The 11,008-nt window shown below is 33.3% G+C and overlaps 1 protein-coding gene across 3 annotated transcripts in view; it reads right to left on the bottom strand.

Moving 5' to 3' along the window:
• Window positions 1–1,884: 1,884 nt before the first annotated feature.
• Window positions 1,885–11,008, bottom strand: part of AIG1 (androgen induced 1) — a 97,440-nt gene continuing 88,316 nt past the window's right edge. For 2 of the 3 annotated variants that reach the window (XM_039346821.1, XM_039346822.1), the window contains exons 4-6: window positions 8,672–8,787; window positions 5,240–5,403; window positions 1,885–2,207 (exon numbers count right to left, since the gene is read on the bottom strand). In XM_039346821.1, coding sequence (XP_039202755.1) covers window positions 2,170–2,207; window positions 5,240–5,403; window positions 8,672–8,787 — 318 coding nt within the window. In that variant the 3' untranslated portion in view covers window positions 1,885–2,169. Of the gene's footprint in view, window positions 2,208–5,239; window positions 5,404–8,671; window positions 8,788–11,008 lie in introns of those variants that run through there. The other variant, XR_005557105.1, reaches the window with a different exon arrangement.

Genomic DNA, 11,008 nt, shown 5'->3' with positions numbered 1-11,008 from the left:
AAGCCCCATTATAGCATTCCAATCTCTCACTTAGACATAAACAGGATTACACCATAAATTCCTCAGTTATACGGGAAAAACTGTACTATGGTATATAATATTTGGTACTCACTTTAAAGCTTTTCCATTAATTACACCAACCTTTCATTTTGGTACACAAGATGGTCTTTCAATCTTGTTGAGTGTTTCCTGCTTCTTCCTTCATTTTTTGTCTTTAAAAACATGCATTTCGAAGTTGCCCTTTCTAGCTATTTCCTATTAAGGTGTTATATTTCAGTACTTAGTTCTTTTCTAGTTGCCCTTGGATTTTGTTTAGATCTATTGTTGTTAAGTATTTTTCTAGCCCAAAAGACCTAGGATAATCATACCAACGATTTACTAGGATCTTTTACTAATCATTCTATTGTTAATAGGAAGTTCTGTTGGCAGGTGCGATCATTTATCAGAGTTACCACCACTTTCCTCACTATTGCCACACCAAATCGTAATGTTCTGATCAGAATTTTCCACAAACTTTCCTTGGCAAGCAAAACACATATTCAGGTAGTTCTTGACTTATGACCACAAATGAGTCCAAAATTTCCATTGCTAAGCAAGACAGTTGTTAAGTGAATTTTGTCCCATTTTATGATTTTTTTTGCCACAGTTGTTAAGTGTATCACTGCAGTTGTTAAGTCAGTAACAAGGTTATTAAGTGAATCTGGTCTTCCTATTGACTTTGTGTGTCAGAAGGTTGCAACAGGTGATCACATGACCTTGGGACACTGCAACCATCAGAAATATGAGTCAGTTCCCAAGCATCTGAATTTTAATCATGTGACCAGGATGCCGCAATGGTTGTAAGTATGAAAAATGGTCATAAGTCACTTTTTTCAGTGCCGCTGAAACTTTGAACACCACTAAATTAACTTTTGTAAATCAAGGACTACCTGTACTTTCAAACATTACATTCAAACGTTATATGCACACAAGTGCTGCTTGTGTGTTGGAAGCTGCCTGTTTTACAACTGTGAAGTGATTAATACTATTAAAATCAACATGCAGTTAGAGCAGTCAAATTCAAGAACAATATTTTGGCATGACTGGAACATTTCAACCGACTCTCTAGTGTACAACACTATAAAAATTGTCTGTTTTTCTCCTGGGATCTTACAGCAGGCTCCCAAAATTTTGTACTGTACTGTTCACCTCTAACGTTGCATGCTCATTGCTCCCTCTGTCATTCTGAATCATTTGGGCACCAGAACCAGTTGTTCCCATTAGATACATCTCCATTCCATATTTTCTTTGTATAATATGGATTATAAACTAAGTTATAAATAACTATTTTACAGCAGTATCCCATGAGTTATTTTTCATTTAGGAAAAGTTTTAATGAAAAAATATCTCATGAGAATGAACTTTGTCATTTCTTGATAGGGTGAAAGCTCATCAAGATACCTGTCGTAGTCTATGAAAACCTGAATAGAGAAAAAACATTTGGCCATTAGGTAAGGGGAGAAAGGAATATGTTGATTAATATGCAAGAAATAATATGCGTATGTTTCAATTACAAATGGCTTTTTCAGATGATACAATTATTGGTATCATGAGAAGTTATATTATTCTTCAATGAATTATTTAAAAACAGGTTTTAAAAAGTGCTCCCTTTTTGTTTTATATATATCTCAGGGGGGATCTTTCATTGAGCTTTCTTTCATCGACAACCCCCCAAACCTGAATACTCTATGCTTCAGATACACCCACTGTATCCAGATGTACTGGCAGCAACTCAGAACTCTTTGATTTATAATCAAAAGTCCTGAATTTGTTCAAAAGGGCTTATCCATCCTTTCATAGATGCAGCTTTGTGATTTAACCCAAATGATTCAAGTTTGACTTATCTAATGTTTCCAAAACAAAATGGATCTTTTTTAATTCTTAATGCAGTTGCTGGAAAAATACATTCTCTTTCTGTGTATAAATAATGACATGTTCAGCACATGAAGTATACCCATTCCCCAGTTCCTCCAATGTTGTAGCAAAGGTATCAAGAAGATTATAAAATCAACATCCTGTTTAAAAAAAAACAACAAAATATTTTGAATGTACTGTCAATATAAATTTCTTTTGATGTTATGAGATGCCGTTTATATAGCAGCAGGTCCTTTTTCTTCTTTTATCCTGTGTTCAGTCTGATTTAGATTTTCCTTTTCCTTCTTCTATACCTGATCACAACAGAAAAACAGCTTTTGAAATGCTTGTGTTAACAAGAAAGTGAATATTCTTATTTTTCTTCTGCATAAATTGTTTTTAATTTACTGGTCTTCCCAATAGATGAGGAGAGCTGTTAAAATATGGTAAACAAAAATCAGGAGGAGTCTGATAGTTCATTTAGAGTAACACATTTTATTAATACGTTACGTACATGTATACATAATCTGAACTAGACTGTTGTTTCTCTGTGTCATATAATATATGTGGGTATATGCATAATTCTGTATTCATTTATTTATTTTTGTCATATTTATGTAGTGTATATTGGAGCTGGTGATCCTTTGAGAGCTGTATGCAATGGAATTTTATTTTAATGTATGCCGATTAGTGTACATTTTAAGTGACAATAAAGTTATTCTATTCTATTCTATTCTATTCTATTCTATTCTATTCTATTCTATTCTATTCTATTCTACTCTACTCTATAAGGCATAAACTTTTTACAGCTCACTTCATTGAATCAAGTTGTTGATCTGAAAAGTTGCCTACTAAGATTCTGATTTTTGTACAATACGTGAAAATAAGCTTTGGAATGAGGATGAAGGTTTGTTCTCTGAGCTTGTGGTTTGGTTTTTGAATGTTTTGTTATCAGACTAGGTAACATCGTCAGCAGAGCTTAGGGGATGTCATCGTTCTTCTGTTTATAAGGGCTTGAGGTATAGGTGTGTCAAGTGAGAGTCTTGTGATGAGTCAGGTCTGCTGAAGATGTTACCTAGCCTGGTAACAAAACATTCAGAAACCAACCCACAAGCTCGGAGAACAAACCTTCACCCTCACCCTAACTACAGATATTGGCCACTATTGCAAGCTTTGGAATGTTAACAAAATATAAAGCTTCCAACCAAATATAAAATCTAACTATCTATCTATCTATCTATCTATCTATCTATCTATCTATCTATCTATCTATCTATCTATCTATCTATCTATGAAACTGTATCCCTTGGAAACATTTCTAAGTACAATGGTAAGACTTAGAGTGGTTCATTTGTGAATAAGCTATATTTTATTCAGATTTTAAAAATTAACCATGTATTTTTTCTAAAAAGTAAAAAAAATATTTTTTTAATATGATGCAATTCACAAATGATAGGTACGTTTTCTGTTATTGTTTTACTTTAGAATACTGCAACATATTTTTCTCTGCGAATAAACATTCAGCAAGTAGTTGATACAGTTAAATCCTTGATCCGAATAGTCCTTCATTTCAGGGCTCCTTGCTAACTCTAGAAATGTCTATTCAGGAGGCTTTCTCTGAAATAAATATGTATAGAAATGCAGCTATGGTACAAAGCCCAATTTATTTTAATACTGCTATTCTTTCTTTTTACTTTTTTTGTATAATTATATTGAGTTGAAAAAATGATCATCTAGAGGCTGCTATTTTTACAGTATAAAAGGAGATGTGACCCTTTCTTTAACCTTTTAATTGCTAGGTGTGGAGAGCTGGCTACCTTAAAATTCTAACAAACGATGGCCTCTTTTCAAAGATATTCATATTCAGCTTTCAATTATAGCAGGCATGCAAGGGAATCTAATAGTGATGAAATACATAATAAGGAAACAATTGAGGTTGGTTAAAACCAATAGTTTAAATACAGTGAGCTATGTATTGCTGACAAATTCAAAACAATCAAATTGCAGTCAAAGGTTTAAGAAAACAAACAATGGCATGGCTCTAGGAAGGTATTTTGGCTTTGGATACTACACTGGTGCCAATTTCTGGTCTTCTGTTTCCTTTGCTGCTGGAGGAACATTTTCCACTGAGTGGTTTAAATATCTACAATGTTATTGCCTTTTATAAAAAGGTCATCTAAGCTTTGTTGAAAAATATTTCATTGCTGATGGATCCAATGTTCAAAATCCTAGCATCTAGGCTTGTGAATCAAATCTGGCCTGGAGAATAGGCTTTCTTTCTTTTCTTTTCTTTTTTTTTGCTCATGTTAGTGGTTTACCTTGGAAAAATCAACTGCAATTTATTTATTCTGTTCTGGTATTTAAACATAACTCTTGGAAAGGAAAAAAAATGTTCAGATTAAGAATTTTCATTTGTAATTCCTATTTTTGTCATCTTGTTTCCTGCATCTGGCATGTTCAGACTGCATTATTTTGAAATATGTCAGGAACTCGCAAACTATTTAAAAAAAACTCTCTGACTTGTGTATATTTCTGAACCTTCTTTCGGTACGATCTGCAAGAAGATATTGATGATTTTTTTCCAAATATTTTACATCATCCCTCAATATTTTCATCATCCTCCACAGTTAATACAGTTAATACAAAGTCAATACATTTAAGCAGTGAGTGAATTCATGGGCACATCCATGTCATTTTCTTAGCAACAATAGAGAGGTTGTTTGCTTCTGCCTTTCTCTTGTATACTCAGATGAGTTATTCCCTACTACTATCAATCATGTTTACCTTCTTAAACCCAGCAAGATTCTGCCACCTACTGAGAGACTTTGCTACCTCTTTTATAATTACAATCAACCAAAATAAACCAATGTTTATATTTGCTTTTGAGATCTTCAGAACATGCTTAAATGGCTTCAGACATGCTACTCCTATTCTATTTTATGAGTGGGATGGGGTGAGTATGACTTTGTTGTATAAATCCAGGGGAACTAGTTGAGTATTGATTAAATACAGTAAAAAGGTGAATTCAATAATTAGATTTAGTATTTCTATAAGCACAGCCAGTATCAGCTAAGATATGAACAGAAGGGGAAAAAGGGATAGGAAAGAAGCAAAAAAGTCTAATCAGGTAGATGCTTTTGGCTATGAGCTAGCACTAATGACCTCTTTTGCTGTCCAATCCTGTTTGTAATAATATTACATGAAATAAATATTATATTTACATTTTAAGAAATAATGGAGTTACTCTGTAAAAATATTTCAACAATAATAGTAAAAGTATGATATATAGTAAAAGTAACTAAAGTATAAATTTGTATTCAAAAAGGTTTCTCAATCTGATACTCACATTTTTGTGTATCCCAAATGCAGTTGTTTAGTATTTCACCCAGCAAGTAAAAGATGCTTATTACTACAGTTACAGTGGCAAAGAAGACAATTTTAGCAATTGTACCAAGATACTCCAGGAGAGGATATACCCAAACCCCCGTCACGTGATATATCCAACAGACCCTAAGAAAAAAACACATATAAAAATACTATTAATAATGATGTATTCAATAAAAACACAATAAATATTCACTTGTTTTCCTAAGGGCTCAGTCCAATGCATGATTGCTCAGAAATCACTCACACAATGGGGTTTACTCCCAATTAAATTAGTATAGGATTACAGCCTTCATAGATCCCATCCTGAGTAGGAGACAATAGTTTTCTTCCTCCACGGAAAGATCCATCCATCAGAGCAGAAATCTATAGACCTAACCAACTCTATGCAACAACTGTAATACTATTTGATTTCCAATCAATATATTTAACATTACTACAATCAAAGCAACAAAAATGAGGTATCTGTAGAAACCAAGGAAGATAATCTCAACAGAGATAGGTTTGATTTGTTAGCAAAATAGCAAGGAGAAAAACATAAGTATAGAACAAATATATAATATATGGCCCAGATACCTCCCTAATACACTGGAGTATAAGAAGGGGAAGAGAAACAGCACAATTAGATTCAAAGGTTCTGTTTATAGCCATTCTCAATAAATGTAGTTTTAGCCTTCCTGTGGAATTGATTCTTGATAGTCTGGTGGGGCTGACAGCATATTCAAAGTTGTTGTCTATAACAGGCATGTGCAACACTGATATATTCAGATTTGAAGTCCCAAAAGTGTGTGGGTGCTTGTGTAACACCTGTCTGCAATTCCTTAAAGCAGCTGCATTTTTTTTCTCAGCACTGAGCTCTGATTTCAGAGATTGCAAGTATTATGTGTGACTTCCCTCGGGTTCTAAAACCCATTTTTGCCTTTGAAGCCAAAGCACTGCACAGATCTGTGGTCTCTGTCTCTTTCTATCCATGCATCCATGCTTCATTCAACAGGAAGGACTGAACTTATTTACGTAAGCTCATTAGAATTTCGATAATCTTTACTTCTTTACTGAAAAAAAGTTAGGAAGCCATAACAAAATAATTCAAGCAACTAAAACAAACCCTATAGATAGAAACAATATTAGCAATAGCACTTAGACTTATATACTTCTCCACAGTGCTTTACAGCATTCTCTGAGCAGTTTACACTGTCATGATATTGCCCCCAACAATCTGGGTCTTCATTTTACTGACCTCGGAAGGATGAAAATCTGAGTCAACCTTGAGCTGGTCAGGATCAAACTCCTGGCTGTGGGCAGAGTTATCCTGAAATATTGCATTTTAACCACTGCACCACCATACATAACTTTTTGCATCTTTTTTCCCCCTGCTTGATCCTCTCTTTTGTGTAACAGGATCACTTCACAAAAAGTTCATAATGAGAAAATAAATCTGGAAATCAGTCTGAATCTGCATAGAATGACCTGTTTTTTTTTTTTTTATTGTATTTAGACTATACACCAGTTTGCAATTGGTCAGGGTAGCTCTGTTGTTTAAAAAACAAGTTTGGAATTGCACATTCACAACTTTTGGATTAGACAACACAGATATAAGTGAACAGTTAGCCAGACCAAATTTAAGATGAAGCAGTACAGGATTAATCCTAGAGTTTTTGAACTCTATAATCTATGTCCTTGAATAAATTGTCACTGTTTGTTGCCCTCAAAGCAACATTACAAATAAATGAAAGATCATATTAATAATGAAAAAATAACTGACAAATTCTACGTCAAATATAAAGACAGAACTACCTATGACTAACCAGTTAAACCAGCCAAGGTTTGTTTAACACATTATAATTGGTCTCATTATCTTTCTCTTCTCTGGAACAGTGGCATTACCAATATTCTTGCAATGTCTATGTAGGGAATTGCAAAAAGTAGTACTGCTGTCATGGAAACATTACCTGATGGCCTCTGTTGTGGAGTTCTTTCTTCCTTGAATGCATGTTAACTCAATATTGCGCAATAATGGCCTGATCAACCTTAGGCATAAAGCTTCCATACAAGATTATTTGTTATTAACTCTAATGAATGCCTTCAACAGTACAATTGTTGTACTGCTTATTATTAGATAAGCAGAAGGGAACATGCATTAAAATTCATTTTAGAGTCAGATGCTGTAGCCATTTTGTTGAGTCCTTACCATTTCCTGATCTTATAAAATAATAGACAATTTAATATTGAATATGCCTGGAAAAAAGAAAAGTCTGAATTTCTGGCCAAGGTAAGCAAAGAGGAAAAAGAAAAATAATTTAAATGCACATATCTCACCTGTAATATGGGAACACAGAATGAAATTCTTGTTTCTTTGCAAGAATTAGAAACCATGGCAATTTCAACTTTTGTTTATTGACTAACAACATTACAGACATACTAACAGTGCAAATTGTTTCAAGATATTCAAGAAATCTACTTTTCCACTGGATTATCCCGATTTGTGAACTAGTCATGGCCTAAAAAAGAAATGCTTTTGACAAGTTAGGCAACAAAACCCACCTCTTGAAATATTATGACTTCAGAATCTGAAAGCAGAGGTTATAGCCCTAGATTACTATGAGGGCTTATTAGACTTCTTACAGAACTGATTTGGCTTTGGGTAGAATAGGGCAAAATTGTGATTTGCATTATTTATACTTCTCCTTCCTGAGTCTATTGATCATCCTTCTTCCAAGGAAGGTTTCCTTCCTTCCTTCCTCCCTCCTTCCCTCCCTCCCTTCCTTCCTTTCTTCCTTCCTTCAATTTGCATCTATTAGCCTGAAACTGGGCAATAAATCTCCTCATAAGGCATAATTCTGCCTCCATGTCAGAGATGAAAAATGCAACACTTAATACTCTCATTTAAAAATTAGGAGGGGTTTTTTGCATCTATTTTCTGATGATTTCATTCCTTCAGAAAACCTTACAAAGGTTACAGTTTGTACTTTTCCTATTTTAATCAATACAGGAGATCAAAGCTTTGGGTTTCTTAATTTTGTTTCAGATTCAGATACCAGCTTGAACTGGGCAATGTTTCATCTGCTTTGAGTTAAAACACCCTTCTGCATAAATCCTCACACTGAGACCCAAGCTAAATCTTGTTTTACTTGAACACACTTCAGTTTTGTGAAACTGAACAGTGAAAATTGATGGGAGAAAAAGAATACTTATTTTTAATTGTTGGTTGGAAAAAGAAAGGGGCATAGAACAAATTCTTAAATTATGTCTTATGGGAGACGGGAAGTCCCTAAAAATATAAGCCATATAGTATCAGAAAAACCAGTGTGAAACTTTTCATCAAATCCTGCTTGTGAAGTTGGTAAGACCAAGATATCAGTGATTAGGTTTCACAATGTGAAAATGCATTTCTTACCATAATATATAGCAAACTGAAAAAGTGCACATGGCAATCAGTCCATAGATCCTGCTGGGATATTCATGATGGGTCGTTCTCATCTCAATTAATATAAAGGGTAACACAGTTGTATGCTACAATGAAAGTAAGATAGGAGAAAACAAATCATGCAAGCGTTTTCTATACATTTATTTATTAAGCAATGTATTAAATTAGCAATAATCATTAGCTCTCTTAAGAACATTCCAGTGATCCCTTTAATTCCAGCCATTCATTTTATCTATTTTTTTATCCTTGTTCAACTTCCTTCAACTTTGCCAAGCACTGTATTCCATTATCTATTCCCATCAACTTTCCAAAGTATATTAATTCTTCTGTGCTGATCATATGGCCTTCTTGAAATTAATTACTGTATCTTCGTTTTCTTGCTCTTTCTCAATGTCCATAGCAGAATTGCTCACCAGCTCTCAAAAGTGCTGGTGGTAACAATGCAATAATTAACATAAATTGAAGAACAAATAATGTTTCTATTTTATATACAGTTTCACAACCACTAGATTTTTGTAAAGACTGAACAGAATGTTTCACAATGTGATCTGTCAATTATTATATACAGGAGCATTAGGGTTTTAAGTGGTACTATTTAGACTCATAGTTAATAACCAAATAAAGATCAGTATAAATGCAGATTCAGCTGCAACAGTTAGAGTATAAAGAAACAGTAAAACCAAACTTATTGAAAATAAAAGATAATAAGCAAGAAACAAAGGGCTACAATTGTTCCAAGTGCATAAGAATCTTATGTAGATATCCCAGTAAATTAAGCATGTATGGAATCAGAGGAAAGGATCATTGGTAGCTGATTAAAAAAGAAGAAGCAGGTGGTGAACATCAATGGAGAGCTTTCACAAGTAACATATGAGGTTAAAAAGAATCTCCCAAGAATCTGTTTCAGAACTGATGCTTTCTAACACATTTAAAATGGAACTGGAATTAACAATAAAGCATTGAATATTTAAAACAAACAAACAAAAAGAAGAACTTCAGAAAATTTATTTTAAACTGGCATTGTAATTTAACTTATATTTCAATATGCAAGCAATGGGTATTATGACAACATTGCCCCTCCCCAACTGTTCAGTAAAAACACATAAGCTGGAGTTTGGCAGTTACAAGTTTCACATTGAGGATTAACAAGGAATTAAAATGATACTGCCAATATCATTTTTTTAAACAAGTCTATGGTGTGAGCACACTTGAAATATTGTGTGAAAAATGTTACTTGTAGAGGTAGAAAAGTTGCAGAAAAAATATCAAAATGTTTTCTCTATGATGAATGACAATATTTGTGGTTTTATAGCTTGGGGGAAAAGGTGAGAATATGGCAGAAATGTATAAATACAATATGCATCTGGAGAAATTGAATAGACAGATATATACCTTTCTCATATAATACTAAAATCCAAATTCATTCTATTAGCTAATATAGATATTCAGAATGGAAGTATGTGATTTGTTAATGTGATTTGTCAATGAAAGAGACCATTACAGGCAGTATTTGCATAGGATAAAAGATGGTAAGACATACTCATAAAGGATAAAGCTATCTACAGATATTACTGATGTCTCTATATCTTTTATAATAATTATACAAATATTTGTTTCTAATGAAAATATTAAGTACATTTAATTTCTATTTATGCTTCAAAAACCCAGGAATCTGTAAAGTGTTTTAAAATTCGTGCAATATAAGCTATAAAACATTTTGCTAAGTTATTTTGCTTGATTGGGGAAGTCATTATTCCTTTGTTATTTCTACTAACAAAATTTTCATTATTCTAAATGGCTTCTATTACTAATAAATCAGAAATGGAACAGGTCTACAATCCATTCACAACAATTTTCTTCAGGTGTCTTTTTCTAATTCATAGTGATATAATTCAGAATGCTGCATATAATTCCTGATGCTATCCTAGCTGCTACACTAGTTGGGCAAGCAGAGAATGAAGCAGTTCACAATTCATCTACTATCACTTTTCTATACTAACAATAGACTTTTTCCATCAGCTGATAACCAAATATTGTAATAATCAACAGCAGACCAACTGTAGGTTAGTTTGCTTCAGAGTGACATATGAAAGTTTGATTATGAGGAGCAAGAAGAAATTCAGTTTGTATGCTTTCTTTAATGGATACAATTATCAGTACAAAATTCAAATTCCACATTATAAACTGGTTAGTCAGGTTCCTAAAAAAAAAAAAACCCTCTGAAAGAAAATTCTGTTAAATATAAATACACCATTTTAGAATGGACTCTAATCACACAGGAATATCCATCACCCTGACCTAGTGGAC

This window comes from Crotalus tigris, unplaced genomic scaffold, assembly GCF_016545835.1.
Source record: "Crotalus tigris isolate CLP2741 ecotype Arizona unplaced genomic scaffold, ASM1654583v1 scf7180000018030.5226217, whole genome shotgun sequence".
NCBI lineage: Eukaryota > Metazoa > Chordata > Lepidosauria > Squamata > Viperidae > Crotalus > Crotalus tigris.
The sequence above is the reverse complement of the archived record's forward strand: the minus strand, read 5'-3'. Positions and strand labels throughout refer to the sequence as shown.